Below are 18,177 nucleotides of genomic sequence, written 5' to 3' on the forward strand. Positions count from 1 at the left end.
ACACTTGCTGAGGAAACTGGGAAGTCACGTCACTTTACAGCCTGAGGAGTTCCTTTCCACGCACTTTATTTTGTCTCCCAAAAAGAAAAAAGAAGGCACCAGAAGAGACCTATGAGGAAGAGAATCATGCCGCTGGTGCTGCGGGTTGCAGGAAGATTTACCTGGCCTTACCGCTTTACTCCTGCTTCCTCCTTGACATTAAGACTAGGGCTTTCATCTTCCTGATCTTGAAAAGCACATTCCCCTCAACTTCCATAAATCTGCAAAACTTGAAAAGAGCCCCAGTGTCATCAAGTAAAAGAGACGGCTTTAGGAATCTCACTGGAAGGAGGGGAGTCTTCAAGCCTCTCACTGCTAAGCTGGACATTTCCTAACACTGGACAAATTGTACGTCCAGCTCAGGGAGGGTGAACTGCAGTGGTCTTTTACCCTCCAAGCCAATTGTTAGCTTTTCACAGGAATCAGCAGGGAAGCACATGTGAAACCTCTGTGGTGACGGTGAGCACCCCCACGCCTTGTGTGACTCTGCATGTAGATGAAGCGGCCTGGGAGCTTTCTTAGCTGCTGCTGCTGAGTTCTCAGAGCAGCCCTTTTCTCCGGCGTGGCTCCCTGCTGGGACAGCCCTTTTCAATTTTTCTATCCCCCCTCGATCTCTTCTCCTGCAGAACACAGGGAAACTTGATTGAAATAAAGACCTAGGGAACATGTTTTATTTTCTCCTGTTCAATCCATTTTAGAAAAGCTTTTAATTGGTTTTAAAAAGATGCTAAACAAAATGTGATGATGTTTTTCAGTCTTCATGAACTACAGATACCACTTTTTATACTTTCAAAGGGCTAATAAATCAATCATGAAATTAACTCTCCAGCTAAATTTAAAGCAAATCCACTGAATAACAGGTTCATTAAAAATCTATGCATTTACTTAGAAAAATTTAAAATTCAAAGAAAATTATCCTAGTAACTGAAATCTGACTTGAATTTTTAGTCCTACACTGAAAATCCAAGACCAAAGTAATCACAAAGGGAAAAAAGGAAGGCTTGTGAACCAGTTTTAATAAGCCAATTTTCAACGAGGGAGGGGAGTGGGGGAGGGGGAGAAGTAGAAAAGAGAATATCTTGATACCTAACAACGTGGTGCCCCTGAAGGGACTCTTTTATTTGAGCATGTGCACACATGCACACACAATTTTTCTGGGTGAAAGCTGGAATTACAACAAACGCAAAATTAAGGATTCTGCGACTGATATGATTACTGTATTGTATACAAGTACAGTTCCTCTTTTTAAAGAAAAACTCCTATAACTTGTCTGTTTTCTTGACAGCGATAAAATAATAGCTTTCTACCAGTCTAGGCAACTCTATATCATTCAGATTCATATACTTTTAATATTTACTTGAAACATCTGAAAAACCTACAGGATGATTGTTTGGTAAAGTGAATGCTTCTACTTTAGAATGACAAATATTCTTGACACTGGATCAGCCTGAAAATTTTCCCAAAAGAATACAAATTATTTTAAAAACCAAGGTGATACAGAGAAAGCATATTTTTATTTTGTTAAATATATGCCAATTAGAAATATTTCAACCATTACTTTCTTCTGCCGCTGATTCATACATACAGCAGATCATCTAGCTGTCCAGGTCAGTCACCAAATTCTGATTCATGACAGAATCAGAATTTTCTTTTAAGAGAATCCCTGCCATTTCCAATCACTAAGGCAACCAGATCTCTCTTTTACTTCTTACATATTCCTGTATTCTTCCTTTTCAGTTCTTAGAGAAATTTGTTCCAAATCCCTTTTTAATGATCCAATGCCTGCTTCTAAGGTTTCTCCCAAGCAGGGTCTGGTGTCTGGGATGCTCACTCCTTCCTTCCAGCTCTCCATATAACCTTTCTTTCAGCATTTCAGTAGCTTCTGAAATCACTGTGATTTTGGGGGTGTTTCATTGAGGTATAATTGACATAACACATAATTTACTGATTTAAAGTGTACAATTCAATGGCTTTTAGTATATTCATAGGTATGTGCAACCATCACCACAATCAATTTTAGAATATTTTCATCAACCCAGAAGGAAACTCCATACCCCTTAGCAGTCACCTCTCATTCTCCCCATCCACCTCTCCCAGTCTAGGCAACCACTAATCTACTTTCTTTCTCTACTGGGGCAGTTCTGGACGTTTGCTATAAATAGAATCACATAATACGTACTCTTTTATGTCTGGCTTCTTTCCCCTAGAATGATTTTAAGGTTTGTCTATGTTATGGCATGTATCAGTACTTCATTTCTTTTCATTTCTGAATAATATGTTGTATGTATACACCACATTTTATCTGATGAACATTTGGGTTGTTTCCACTTTTTGGTTATTATGAATAAGGCTGCTCTGAACATTCACGTATAAGCTTTTGTGTGGACATACATTTCCATTTCTTTTGGGTATCTATCTAGAAGTAGAACTGCTGGGTCATATGGTAACTCTGTCTTTAATCTTTTGAGGAACTGCTGGACGGTTTGCAAAAGCTGCACAATTTTTATATTCTCACCAGCACTGTCTAAGGATTCCAATTTCTCCATTTGCATGCCAACGCTTGTTATTATCTGATTTTTTGATTATAGCCATCCAAGTGGGTATGAAGTGATATCTCATTGGGGCTTTAACTTGCATTTCCCTGATGCCTCATGATGCTAAGTATCTTTTCATGTGCTCATTGGCCATTAAAACTTTACATATTTTTGAATCTTTTCAACCTAATTATACCTTGCCAAATTAAAACTACAGCAATACTAAAATACTTAATCCCACCAAAACGAGAGGATACTCAAAAAATCTATTTTTTTGAATAAGTGATATATATATATTTTCCAAATAAATTATTGATGAAATACTATATATAAATTGCCGTGTCAGATGCTGTAAGATTTAAAAGCATAAGATAATGTTGCTTTCCTCGAGAATCTTACAATCATTTGCACAAAATAGCAACAGTTATTCCTAAGTGTTTAATCAAAATGTTGCAGGTCATTTGTTAACATATTCTCTTTATTTCTATTAGTATCCATTTTGGATTACAAATAATTCTCAGCTAGGGGACGTCTCTCTGTTTAAATCAATGTGTATAGTATTTAACAATGAAAAGGACAAGCAGTTTAAAAAATACCATTGAAAAATTATTTTTTCCTCTCCCAAATGACTTTAAGCAGAAATTCTTTTTACCTAAAAAACTGATTACAAGAAATAAATTTAAATGCCTGGAAAAAGTCTCCCAATCTAAGAAATTTTAAAATGCCGATTTCATAAAAAAAGGAATTTTTTGCATGTGATATATATAGATACTGGGGTTATTTATTTTTGCTCCAGCAACTTTAGATATATCTATTTAGATATTTATTAAAGTAATCAGTGAAGGGAAAAATATGCTCACTTCTCTAACTTTAGTCTTAGTACAAGCTAAAACTCCAATTACTGGGAATGATAGTTTATGGAAAGGTGATTAAAAAAATCCTTTCTCAGCGCATATACGTAGTAAAGTTTCAAGGTTGTTGTAGGTTATGTTTCTTTTCACTATTCTAAAAATACAAAAAAACGAAAAAAGAAAAACCCTAGAAAATCAAGACAAGTCCTTTACCTTTAGGTCTAACAACACACACATATAATTTTAACTGTTAAATTAAAACTTAGATTCACCAGCTTAACATTAAATATTTTCCATACAGCTTAGTATCTTTAACTCCAAATATGAGACTCCCATACAGACACTAGAAGGTCTTCAAGTTAGTACTCAACCCCTTTGTATCTGCCTTTGATTGGCATTTCTTCAATGTGACAGTACACAGAATCAATCATGAGAAAATGTGTCTTGTGTCATAGCCAAACATGCTCTGGCAGCCTCTACATAATTAATATATTTAACCAACTCTCACAGGTTAGTTTTAAATGTGGTAAGCTATCAAAATCCCCAGTCTCCAATAGCCATATCAATAAAAATGCAACCACATGAACCAAGATCCTGGCTATAAACTCACTCCTCAAAAATGCTACATGACACAAGAGAAATAACTCAAGTTCATCTGTAAAAATTAAAAAGAAAAACCAAAAATATCCCTCTGCCTACAGGAAATAAATTTCCCCAAATACAAATTCTTAGGAAAACCTACGAAATGATAAATGAAACAAATGGGAACATGTAATTAATCTCTTCTACATTAATATCATAATTTCTCATGGAAGATGGAGGGGGTAGGGATGTGGAGAATTGTGGGGAACTTATAAAACAGCAAAACAGAATACTCACTGGAACTGTGGGATTTGAGATCTTCAGAAAAGGAATGAAAACCTCTGATTGTTAAGAAAATCATCTCTCTTAAGACAGAAGGCCAGACCAAATGACCTTTCAAACTCCTTTCGACAACAGAATTTTATGTTTATGATAACCTGCTTATTTAGAGAATGCACCATTACATGCAATTTACTGGAAAAAATCTGTGAAAATGTTCCTTATGTTATTTTTACCTGAGGAGGTGCCTTTTTCAGTAACACAAGGAGAGCCTGTAACACCAGATTAGAAAACCGAGGGCCAATAGGGACATAATCTGGAAGAGAAACATTGCTATGTTTAGGGATTTGATACACGTATTTCAAACATTCAGATTTTTCTGCATGAAGAGTAAACACAGTCCTAAATAACAGTCATGTAACTAATGATAATTAGCAAAAATATCTCCAATAACTTAAATGCTTAAAATATTATATATGAACTCTCATCTGTAAACTTTTTAAAAAGCTTTAAATATCCATTTTGAGTTCACGTAGACATTTTGTCTGATATTCAGAGATAGTTGTGGTTTTTAGGAAGGAAAACACCCCCGGTGTATTTACTAAGCATTTCCAAGACATTACTGCAAACCACAACAATGTAGTAAGTACACAGGCAACAAACCATGACACTAGAAAATGGCTAGAGGGGAAAATGGCAAGTAATAACAATGCATGTAAGGCGCTGCAGTATAACTGAAATGATGGTGGAGCCACTAAGATTGGTCCTCAGATGGTGAAGAACAGAGAACTTCCCACCTCTTAAACTTGTACCAATCCTTCAAGAATCAGCACCAATGCCACTCCTTCGCTTTCTCTGCATACTGCATACGCACCTTGCCCTGTGCCTGGAGCTACCTTCAGGCATTAGCCCTTTGAAGATCCTTCCCTTTGCTGAATATCCAGAACACATGGCATATTCTACTTTGCATTAATTTTTGCCAATACATGTTATAACGACAGCCAGCATCTTACTTATTTTTCCGAGACCCTAATAATTCTAGCACAGTAGTAAGGGCTCAGAATATGCTTGTTGAATAAATGAACAAACAAGTACAGATAATAACTATTCATACAAGTGAAAATATACTCAGAGGGCACACATTCCTGACATAGTAGTGTTGCTATGACCACACATCTCAATTGTGTTTAGATAAAGGAATTTACACAGAGCTATGAGTATGTGTCTAAAAGCTTTTAAAGAAATAATCCTATAAACTGGGCTGAAATGTATCAAAAATAGCAGACCAAAAACCCAGGTCACTAAATAAAACTATCAATTTAAGAAGACCTCACAGATACACTGCTTTGCTTTATAACAGACATTACCTTAGGAAACAGGAAAATAAATACATAACAGAGGACCTAAAGCAAGTCTGAAGATCATGGGGAAAATGCAGTAAGAACGGTTAACTTGAAATCACTACTACACCATTCTGGACAGCTCAAGGAAGAAGGGATTAAACACGTGTTTGGTAGTACTTTCAGATGTCCATTAAGCAACCAGATGGGTTCCACTTCAACAGAGTTTATTACAGCATCCTGAGCCATTGTTACAATGAATTTGTTCCAAATTTATCTAATTTTTGCAAGGAAATAAAATGTAAGAGTAACAACACTTTGCTGCATTTACTTGTAGATTACATCTTATGAGCTGAGTGCAGGAGCTGTCTTACTCATCTTTATATCCTGTGCATGTAAACGTAGGAGATGTTTAATAAATATATACACATATATTTTTTTGTGAGGGAGAGTCACCCTGAGCTAACATCTGTTGCCAATCCTCTTCTTTTGCTTGAGGAATATTAGCCCTGAGCTAACATCTGTGCCAAGATTCCTCTGCTTTGCCTGTGGGATGCCTCCACAGCACAGCTGATGAGTGGAGTAGGTCTGCACCTGGGATCCGAACCTGCGAACCCCCGGCCACAGAAGCACAGTGCATAGAACTTTAACAACTCGGCCCCAGGGCCAGCCCCCTTTAATAAATATTTTTAAAGATTACTATAGAGCCCTTTTAACTTTTAGAATGTTTTCAACATTGTTATCCCATTTTTGTGGGAAAAGTAAGGGAATACAGTCTTTGTTTTATAAGAGCAGAAACTGAGATACAAAGAGGTTACGACTTCTGCTCCAAGTATCATAGCTAACCTGTAGATCTCACTCTGATCCTAAACCTTCTTTCATTAGTTCTGTCAAAGTTCGCAAGTAGAACTCCTGAGCTACAAGCAGCTCAGAGGTACTAAACAGTAAATATGTCCATCAACAAAAATTACTAATCATCTGAGGCCTGCCCAGTGGCTGAGTGGGTGGGTTCCTGAGCTACACTTCAGCAGCCTGGGGTTTCACCAGCTCGGATTGTGGGCGCGGACCCAGCACCGCTTATTAAGCTGTGTTGAGGCGGTGTCCCACATAGCACAACTAGAAGGACCTACAACTAAAATATACAACTATGTATATGTACTGGGGGGCTTTGGAGAGAAAGAAAGAAAAAAAAGATTGGCAACAAATTTTAGCTCAGGTGCCAATCTTTAAAAAAAAAAAATTACTAATCATTTATTATGAACAGGGAGCTCTGTGGAAGATACAAAATAATATAAGACATGGGCCCTTACAAGAAAGCAGTTTATGATGGAGTTACAGTCATAAGGCATATTTAAAATGAATAACATCATTGACTTCAGATATGAGATAATATTATATTTCTTTTTTTTTTCAAAGATTTTATTTTTCCTTTTTCTCCCAAAGCCCCCCAGTACATAGTTGTGTGTGTGTTTTGTTTTTGAGGAAGATTAGCCCCGAGCTAACTGCTGCCAATCCTCCGTTTTTTTGCTGAGGAAGACTGGCCCTGAGCCCATCCATGCCCATCTTCCTCTACTTTACATGTGGGACACCTACCACAGCATGGCGTGTGAAGCAGTGCCACGTCCATACCCGGGATCCAAACCAGCAAACCCTGGGCCGCCGAAGCAGAACGTGCGCACTTAACCACTGCACCACTGGGCCGGCCCTGTTACAGTTCTTTGTAAGACAAAGAGAGATATTTCTATTGCCCTATAGTTTATAAATACCCGTTACTTTTCTCTTGTGATTTTTGAGACATTAGCTGTAATCTGGCAAAGACAGTACAATGGCAAATGTTATGACTCACCAAGCAGTCTCTCAATGTCATCCACAACCACACAACTGAGCTGGGATTTGTATGCATCATCAAAAATCTGGAAGAAAGCAAAACCATCTATTATCTCACTGCTCTCCCTAATTATGGCAATTTCCAAGGAGATAAAATTTAGTTAATTCTTGAGCAATGCCTAAACAAAGCATAGTAAAACACCGATATTTCAGACTACACTAAATTAGAATTTCATAATAGCATTTTAGAACTAAAAGGGTCCTTGCAATCTAAAAATGAGGAGATTGAGGCCAAAAGCAGTTAAATGACTTGCCCAAGTTCACACAACTGGATCATGGCTGAACAAGGAGCAGAGTGATGCTGTTTTCAGCCCCAAGAGCTGAATGTGTCACACCTGGGCATGCTGAGGATCAGCTGGTCATTCATTAATCAGTTGACAAATCTCATCAAGTTTAACACAATGCTCTCTCCTACCTACGCCAGGAGTATGAGCTCAGTGTTGTGACTCAAGAGTTAGACGGAGCCACAAGGGATGTGTAGAATAAAATTGGATGTCATTTTATTATCTGTAAGAATTATGGTTCTGTTAAGCAGGAATAACACTGAAAGAACAGAATCCTGTCAACTCAAATCAGACCATATCGGTCAAAGTGTTTACAAAAGAATTAAAATTGGGTATAAAGGATCAAATAGATATGCTTCTACCTTTAGAACCAGAAAAAAGATAATAGTATACTGTCTTATGACAGCCAAAGAAATGCAAATTAAAGCAAGCAGTGAAAGAAGTTGTTATATCCTGACAAGAATGTAGCAGTTTCAAGCCAGAGAGAATTAGTTTATGTATAAGTTGAATATAAGTGCCCAAGGCCCTGAGACCAGTCTTTTTTGTAAATGTTGGGGGTTCCCATTCCAGCATCTATAATTGGGGTTCAGTGCATCCCACTGGTGTCATCTGTAAGAATTAATTCCTGCAATCTGGCTGAATCTCTCTGGTTAAGTAAACTCAGTGCACCAAGATGATAACCACCCCTCTCATCTTGCTTGGGGTGGCATAATATTCCTTAGTGGGTATCTTTTAACTACAGAAGATTAAGAATTAGGTATAGAAATAAAGTAAATCATATCTACAATATTAATATTTTTCACACCAAGTTTAAAGATAACCTGTGTATACTTGGTCTTTAAAGTATTTGTAACAATTAAAAAATTTTACCATATTAGATTAATAGATTAGCCTTGCTAGTTCAATTTAAAATATGTAATTGGATAATTAATTTTGATAAATTTTTATGTTGGAAGGTAAAAGATAACTTTAATAGCCTTGCAAATGGTAAAGATAATCTAAGATTCACTACATGTATATTATTAGTTTTAATTTATTATTAGATGTAATTATAGATTTACTTTGAAACTCAGAAAGTTTTGTTTGTTAGACAAACAAGTGAAGTACTTCAAAGAGCAAATATTTTAAACGTGTAAATACAGCTTAAAATATTTAAAGAAATTTAATTAAGTTGTAAAAGTCCCCTTTTAAGTAACTGCTAAACTTTACTAGACTTACAAACAGAATAAGAGATGCAAGTCAACTTTTTTAAAGTTTAAGTTTTCTTTTGTGTTGAAAAACTAGGTCTTAAAATACCTAATTTTAGACCTCAAGTTAGCTACACATGGTCTTTTCTATGCTCAGAGATGCAAACAAAAATAAGCACAAAAGCAATACAAAACAACAACTTGTGTTGACAATGTAGATAGTGAGCTCTTCCCAATACACTGTATGTTCTTTAAGGTAGGAATTGTCTTCCTCAGTGTTACGTTTTCAGGGTCTGATACCTCACTGGTGCTTAATAAACGTTTGCTGTATGCAAGCATGAAAGAATGCACGCGTGAAAGAATGTCTCTGTTGCTTTTCTTCGCACCATCCCCTTGACCTCTCAGTCTTCCCCTAACACTGTATCAGAATCCCAGCTACTCTTTCACCCTTAGCTATGCGTCTCTCCAATGAACTGGGGGAGATTAAACACTTTATTCATGTTATCTCCAGTACTCAGCACAGAACAGTATTTAGTAATGATATTTGCTTAATGGATTCAATAGTTGCAACAACACAAATTCTAATTCCATTTCACCCTAAGTCACTCGCCTCTCTTCTCCTTTGGTGTAGCATCTTTTATATTATGTATATATTATGGATTCATTGTATTTGTCCCTGTATTATACTAGATTGTAAGCTCTTTGAAGTACTGTATTATTTATCTCTATATCCTCACATCACTTAATGTAATGCCGTACCAGAAAGTAATCAATAAATAATTACTGAAAGAATAAATTTAAGCATTTTAAATTCAAGTAGAAATAAAAAGTGAGTAGTTGGGAGATGTGTGATTGTAGTCAGGTATGGAGATCACCCTAAGGGCAGTGAATGCTGGAACCATGAGAGGGGATGAGATCTCCAAGGGGAAATAGTAGGGGTAGAAGGATAAAGGCTAAGCACTGAATCTTGGAGCGTTGCTCTATTTATTCATTCAACAAATATTTTTTAATTCCTATTATGTGTCAAGCATTAACGAAGGCAATGGAGAGAATAATGAATAAGGGAAATATGATCCTACCTTCACAAAACTAAGAATGGGGGAAAGCAGGTCACATGCAGCTATAATAAAGCATAACATTATTAAGCTAGAGGAAATACAAAATGGCATGGTGGTATACAGCAAGAGAGCTGTGGTAGTCATTGGGGATTCCCATACACATCCTGGTTCTCTTTCTGGCACACGGTAGGATTGTACTTCCCTACCCCCTCTTAAATTAGGGATAACTATGGGGCTTGCCTTGATTAATGAAATCTGAGTGGAAATTTATCATCTTCTGAAAGGAGCTTTAAGAGTCACTGCAAGATTCACCATATTTCTTTTACTCTTGGCTATTGTGGAATCACATATGAGATGGAGCCTCTATTATCTATTAGCTTGAGTCTCTGAGAAACTATAATGAGCAGAGCTCCCTCTCTGAGCCATGATGGACTTGTACTGTGAGCAAGAAATAAACTTTGTTGTGTTAAACCACTGAGATTTTGGGGTTGTTCACTATGCGGCATAATTTAGCCTATCCTGACGTAGGGGCTTACGGAGTCAACGAAGGTCTCCTAAATTTAGGGGGTGACCTTTAAGCTGAGACCTGAAGGATGAACAACCATTGGAAAAGAGGGAAGAAAGTATTTTAAGCAGAGAGTACTGAATATTAGGAGGCACAGAAATGAGAAAATTCAGGAGCACTGCAGGAATGGACATATAATCAAGAAGAATTAAAGTGAAGAGGTATCATTGTCGGCGTAGTGTGTGTGGGGAGTGCTGGGTGAGAGATGAAGCAGAAGAGAAGCAGAAGAGACAATGGAAAAGTTTGGAAGAAGGCCCACTGTGGTTCTTTGTTATTTTTTGAAAACTAGGCCAATAGAGCAGCCAATATGGTATCCTATAAACAGGTGATTTTAAGGAGTCACTGAAATTAATGCTTTGCTCTTCAAAACATTTTTCAGACTTCTCCTAAGGGCTCTGATGCAAGCACGTTAATCCTGTCTGCCAGGCTGTGACATCGTGGGTGAAAAGTCCCAGGAGCCCAGGACATTCCGGATGGGCTACTTGCAATAGTCCTACATTTTCCCATCAGCCCTTCTCCCTTCTCAAAACAGTATGGGGACCTTACTGAGGACACTGCTGGGGTCTCAATTGAGGGTAAATCGGTATGTAGTCTCACCAACTTCTCTCAGACACTGTGATTCAGGAAGCATTACAAATCACAGTTGATTGCACGGGCTACCTATAACATTTTAGAAGAAAAACACATTTAATGTAAATTAATTTAATGTAAAGTAGTTTTTTTTCACAGACAGCTCTTAATGTACTAATTACCATCAAGGAGAGAGGAGCACTCACAGCTAACTCTCTTAACAACATACTAACCACGAAAAAGGCTGTGCAATTCCAGTTGTAACTTGACCAGTTTCAGTTGACCAGTCAACTGAAACTCTTTGGCACAGCAACTGCTCTAATTTAAATACACACACCCCTTTCACTTCTTACACACACATTCTTTTCCTTATCTAGTCACTAGTGGAATATAAGGTCATCACTCTTCCCCGGGACCCATGTTTTCTGCTAGTCCACTCAGCCCTTCCATTCTTGGCTTCCTCGCCAAAGCCCCAACAGAATGTTCACTAAGAAGATACTCAGAGTTGACTGGCAAGTATATGAAATTAGCTGCCAGACCATAATCTAACGGAGATATTTACATACTGAGCAAGGAAGTTCTTCCACAACTTTAGGTTAACACAAAAAGGAGAGATACTAGAAGGAAAGATGCAGAAAAAGTAAAATTGTACAAACTGCCCAGCTAGAACACAACAACTGAAGTGCCAAACTTGCCATCAGTAAGAGCTCACAGCAGACATGCCGAGCCTGCTCCAGATCGAATCATGCCAAAACAACAGTTAGCCAGCTGGGCTGAACCTGCGGCTAATGGGTGTATCCTGCAGGCTCTTCAAGAAAAATAATTTCAATTCTGGTCCTCTCATTTAGTAACATGAAAATATGATGCTCAAGCCTTTTCTTGCTAGAGAGGTAGTCAATAGGAGCTAATAGAAGTTATCATGCAAACCAGGACACCTGAAAGGGGAGAGCTGCTGATAATCATGCTGGAACAACAGGTGAAAACCAGGATCGCACAAAGCAAATTGGAGTGTATGGTCATCCAAGTTTTATCCAGGAGTTTCCCGTAGAGCAGGTAAAATTATCAGCATAAAAATACAAGGTCTTAAGACTCAGGTGAGAAATCTGAAAGACAAGGCTAAAGAAAAAGAATGGGAAGAACTGAAGAGAGAAAAAATGTGGAAGAGAGTGGCATCGGTCAATACGGAAATAATGAGAGTTCTATTCTAGAAGACGAAGACTATTTCTAGAAAACACAGAATTCCATAGTCCATTTCTAGATATGGACATGAGATTGTCATCATTAAACTCTGGTACCACTTTTCTTGCGTGCAAAGGTAGACAGTGGGTTGTAAGAGACAACTCAGAATGTGGGGAGCCTGGGTTCAAGGCCAGAGCATCCTGGCTGCACTCTGTAAGCCTGTAGGTGTGGGGCTCCTGCCACAGAGGGCTTAGGGCAGGTCTGAATATAGTCCTCAAGGACGCTGCAAGCTCTCAGCGCACAGAGCCCACTCCTGGCATCTTCAGACAAGCTGGGAGCCACCTGTGTGTAGGGGCGGGGCAGCAGCTGCAGACTCTGGAGTCTACATGAATACAAATGGGAACACGCCAGCATTAGCTCCATGTTACTCCCAGCCTTTCAGAATCACAAACCACAGCAAAGCATGTTCTAAGTAGATTCTGTCCTCCATTTTCTATAACCTCTTTAGTGTTCTGAAGTAAGTGAAGCCAAATTCCCTGCTTCTTTAGGGGCTGAAAGAGTTCATCTCAGTTCTGAAGTGGTTGGCATGAAGTACCCAGTTAGTGGGAATCTGATGACAGTAGGAATCTGATGACTTAGAAAATCCCTAATGTAGTAAATCTGTCAGCAATTAGTTGAAAGCATACTCTAATCATATTTGGTAGCATATAAAAACCTAAATGAGCAAATTCAAATCGGTGCTATCACTAATAATCTCTAGTTTCTAAAAATAACCTGGGAGTAGACCAAGCAAACATTAGCTGTCTTCTAATGAAAGTGCCTCAGGAAGTGGACCTAAACTTTTGGCAAAGCACTAAAGCTTCTTGGAATGACCTTAAAATCCCTTATTTGTTCTCCCTGCTTTTCAGGAAAAATTCTTACATTTTTCACTTAACGTGAGCCACAGAGTTGGGTATTATTAATAATATAAAAAGTCACAAGGTCTGAAAGTTCTATTAAAGATCTCTACCATCCTCCTTTGTGTGCCAAACAGACACGAACGTCAAAAGATAAAGTGTATTAAACAAAACAAAAGGCATGTCCTCCCCACCCCCCGCCACACAGGGCCTGTAGTCACTTCCGGAGTGTCCACTCAGCTCAGTTAATACACGTACAAACTTCAACAAATCAGCTACATGATATATTAGGATGTTAACCCCAAACATCCAAATTCTGTTGCTTGGTAACTGCTGTCAAAAGATCCAATTTCCAGCTCTGCTCTTTGTATGGACTAAACCATGAAAAGAGGAGGATTAGGCACCATGATTCTGTTCCGTGCAGACTACAATTTGCAGTGGGATTTACAGGAGGATATTCAAAGAAGATTATTTCTTTCTTACAAAGCTAGCGGAAAGGAAATTTTTTTTCCATTAATTTTCAGTCCTTTAAAAACAAGCCTATATTATGTTATTAATGGGTATAGTTTTATAAATCACTGATATTTTTACTTAATTCTGTTCAAACAATTTAGTCACATTAGATTGTTCTATTTCATCTCTGCATTGATTGTGTACTCAGAAAGCATCAAGATTAGGTAATTATTTAAAATCAAATTCTACTGCTTTGTTTATTTGTTTATTTAATGCCATTAATAGACCTAGTAAAATAGACTTTTTAAAAAACCATAGATGCAAAAATGGATAAGGAAATGAAAATTTTAAATTAGAATGAAGTTGGGGAAACAAACATAAATGAGGGAGAAGAGGAAGATCTCCAAATACTTCAAATATCTTAATGGAACATATGGTACCCCCCCAGAATGCAAGGGTAATGCCTCACACAGACTTTGGCAGTGCAGAGGAGTTTATCTATGGAGAAGGATTTATTAAGCAAATAAGAAAAGTACAAGGTGAATTTTAAATTAATTGAGAATAAACTACTTTCATATATATATATATATATATATATATATATATATATATACACACACATATATTTTTTAAAAGATTTTATTTTTCATTTTTCTCCCCAAAGCCCCCAGTACATAGTTGTATATTTTTAGTTGTGGGTCCTTCTAGTTGTGGCATGAGGGACGCCACCTCAGCATGGCTTGATGAGTGGTGCCATGTCCTTGCCCAGGATCAGAACCTGTGAAACCCCGGGCCACTGAAGTGGAGCGTGCAAACTTAACCACTTGGCCACAGGGCCAACCCCATACTTTCATATACTTTAGCACTATCTATATGTGAACAAAAAACAATAGCTTAATTACAATTAATTCTTAGATACTCATTAAAACAAGACTAATGACCCCTCCACTGACAAAAACTCTTACCTCATAGTTTAAGTAACAAAGTGGGCTATAAAGATATTCTATGAATTAACTATTCAGACCACCTCTCTTCAACAAAAATTAATGTTATAATATTTTTGAGTTTCATGAACTATTGCCATTACAAAATGTTTTGAAAATTCTTTAAAATCGAGCATTTAGTAGTCATGAAAATGTAGCTGAAGAAATAATTAAATACCCACCTTTTACCTATCAAACTGGCAAAAAATATTTTAATAACATCAAGGGTGGGTGAGAGTCCAAAGAAACCGACACTCTCAAATGATGGGTTCGCAAGCATAAATTGGTACAAGTCTCTCAAGAGGTGGGCTTTATAAAACATTAGTATTTTTACATAAGAGTTTTGATAGCAATATTTATTAAAATATTAATATTTTTACCTTAGCAACCCCAATTCTGAGAATTTATCCTGAGGAAATACCCAGAAATGTATGTACAATAATAATGATAAGTAAAAATAGCCATTACACAATATTTATTGAGCATATATTATATCCCAAGGCACTGTGTGATACTTTATATAAATTTTTATTTCATTTAATTCTCATAACAACCCTATGAGACTGCTATTAATATTATCTTCATTTTATAGATGAGAAAACAGAGGATTATAGGTTAAGTGACTGATCTGTGTGCTGGAGCTGGGATTCAAGTTCAGATCTATTTGAAACCTAAGCCTAAATTCTCCACCAGTAAAATATGATGCTACTCTAAGAAAAATCTAAAAACAAAATGAGGGCAGTAATTCCCCTAGTTTGGGGGTTCTACAGAATATTATTTATAATTGTGAAGAAACCTGGAAACAACCTAAATGTTCAACAAGAAGAAAATGTTTAAATGGATATTATATAGCTATTAATTTAACATAACATTGAGATAAATTTTAATGACGCTGAAAAAAGTTCATAATATATTAAATGAAAAAAGCAGGTTTAAAACAGTATGTCGAATGTGATCCCCAACGCATAATGTGTGTGTATGTGTGTCTGAGTAGAGAAAAAATCGAAGGACAAATATGAACTCCTTATTTTCTTCTATGTTCTTTTCTGTAGTTTCTAAATTATTTTTGTAATTAGGAAAAGCTACACTTTGGGGTGGATGGTGGGTGAGAAGCCTTTAAAAGGAAAGAAATGTCCTCTCCAGGATGATAAAAAATTATAAATTATTTATACTCTGAAAAAAAAAAAAAAAGAAAATATCTTCTTCCCATCCTCATAGTAAAAATGAAGGGCAGAGAACAGTGGTGGGAGGTAGATGAGAACTGCTGAAGAATGGCATTTATATTCCACTTCCAAAAGCAACCTGGAAGACTTCGCACCTTTAGACTGGTTTGAACCCTCAGGCTTTTGTCAACCTATCATTAGGCAACAATGTGAAAAATATTTGCAGGGAAAGATTTTGCAATATTTCTAATATATTTCTAAGACAACTATGCTTCATTCTTTGTTCTGTACTTTAGTTACAGGGAATAATATTTTTTCCCCAAGGAAAACCAAAAAGTCTAATATGAATTTATTACATTGTTGAAGCAGAAAGAATTTTTGTAACTTTAAGGGTGCATGGATGATCCAGACAGTGAATCACGAATCGAAACAATTTTGAATAAGTTTGTACAGACATTTATTTTTATATTCCTTAGGGTTCTACTCATCTAAACTCTACCTTGAAAGGCTTCAACAATTTAAAGATTAAATCATAAGTTATTAAGCCATTAATTTAACCATTTAAGCCTCTAAAATCAGCACATATTACCTTCCCCCCTCAAGTCAATTTGCAAGAGATTAAAATAATAAAAATGATAATATCTCACACTTACAAAGCAGCTTTGATCTGCAGGAGACTAAACTAGTTTTTAAAACTTTATAGAAAAACTAGGACCATCCACCCACATCTCCGAGTACATCTGAGGTAGAAGCTGGCAGCTGGCGAAAAGCAGTGGAGTAATTTGCCATCTGCACAGAAGACTACTACTTTTGAACAAGTACAAGGAATAGATGGAGTTAGAAAAATGCAAACAGAACTGGCTGTTTAATTAAATGGTAAGTTCAATGGCCACAGATGCCAAGGGCTATTATTTAAATTTTCACCGGAGGAAGTGGCTTTAAGGATTCCCTTTAGAGGGCAAAAACCAAAGAATAGCAACCCCTACCTACTTTAGGGAAGTCACTGGTCCTAGAGATTCTGTCCAGATTTTCCTGGGAAGGACAGATACTACTGGTTTCACCTCAGACACAGAATGCACTGACTATGATATTTAAGTTCTTTTTGTGTCTCCTTCTCTTTCATACTCAATTTCAAAGATCCTTACACAGAATATTTATCGTGACGTCTCAGTGTGTAGGGCTGGAATCCTGCTCCACGCTCTGCGTCCTCCATCCATTTCAAGCACCCCACACAATTTTCTGCCACCTGCATAAGCAAGAGACTAACTTCTCAAAGATATTTTTTTAGAGTCTGCTTCTTTTTAAATATATTTTTCCTTTCAGTCTCTTCCCCAAAGAAAAACTGAAGTAATTCTATGCTACATCTTCAAAGTGAGGGCCCAGCTGGAAGGTAAAAGAGCACCTGAGCTGTCTTCACTAGGGAGCTCTCCAAATTCTCAAGATTCTCTCCCTGATTCTGATTTTCCCACATCTCTTTAACTCATAGTCACTTCTTATCTATAAAAGATCAAGCATGAAAAAAAGCACTGAAATAAAAGAAATTCTTCAATTAGATATACAAAATAATTTCTTCACTGTTTGGGAGTATAGAAAATTAGAGTATCAATGGCAATACTGCCTACTAAGTGAGCTGAACGGCCACTGGGATCAGGAGTCTTCATCATTGACTCTTGTTGTCGTTTAAAAAGCAGCCACCTACTATCCTAGATGCCTTACATGGCACTTGCTTCAACCTAAAGAGATGGACCAGATGATCTTGGAGTCCTGTCAGCTCTAGGAATCTATTCTACGTTGCTCTAACTTTCAGCGATGGTTCAAAGCAGCCATATTGAGAAGGTGACAGATGGCACTTGGAGAAAGGAAGGAGGATGAGGACTGCACTAAGTCACCATTATCTAATACACCACATTCCTTTTGTAGGAGTTTTGGGGGATATCTTTCCAATGATATGCCTCTGTTCTTTCCCAAACTATACAGTCAACTTAACTGACCCCAAACAGTTTGACTCTGTACATTGATGAAAGAACTTAAAAAAAAAAAAAAAAATCCTAAATGAATTTGCTCCACTCTACTCACTCTTAACTAAGACCCTTCTTTTAATCAAGTTGATACAAACTTAAGAAATGAAAACTAATTCTAATATGTACTAAACAAAGCATAATTTGGAAGATAAAGATAGTCTGATAAAAATGTATTACAAAGTCAAATATATCTGAAACAGTCACTGTTTCTCCCCAAATTGTGCTGATAATTTAGTTCCACTTGAGAAGAACATAGTTGCTATGGCTTGTGTGTGTGTTTATATATATACACATACAAAGATAGAT

The 18,177-nt window shown here is 37.0% G+C and overlaps 1 protein-coding gene across 2 annotated transcripts in view; it reads right to left on the minus strand.

Moving 5' to 3' along the window:
* NSF (N-ethylmaleimide sensitive factor, vesicle fusing ATPase) overlaps positions 1–18,177 on the minus strand; it is a 143,246-nt gene that overhangs the window by 21,856 nt on the left and 103,213 nt on the right. For both annotated transcript variants that reach the window (XM_044744838.2, XM_070483414.1), the window contains exons 16-17: positions 7,472–7,538; positions 4,522–4,601 (exon numbers count right to left, since the gene is read on the minus strand). In XM_044744838.2, coding sequence (XP_044600773.2) covers positions 4,522–4,601; positions 7,472–7,538 — 147 coding nt within the window. The remainder of the gene's footprint in view (positions 1–4,521; positions 4,602–7,471; positions 7,539–18,177) is intronic.

This window comes from Equus asinus, chromosome 13, assembly GCF_041296235.1.
Source record: "Equus asinus isolate D_3611 breed Donkey chromosome 13, EquAss-T2T_v2, whole genome shotgun sequence".
Classification (NCBI taxonomy): domain Eukaryota; kingdom Metazoa; phylum Chordata; class Mammalia; order Perissodactyla; family Equidae; genus Equus; species Equus asinus.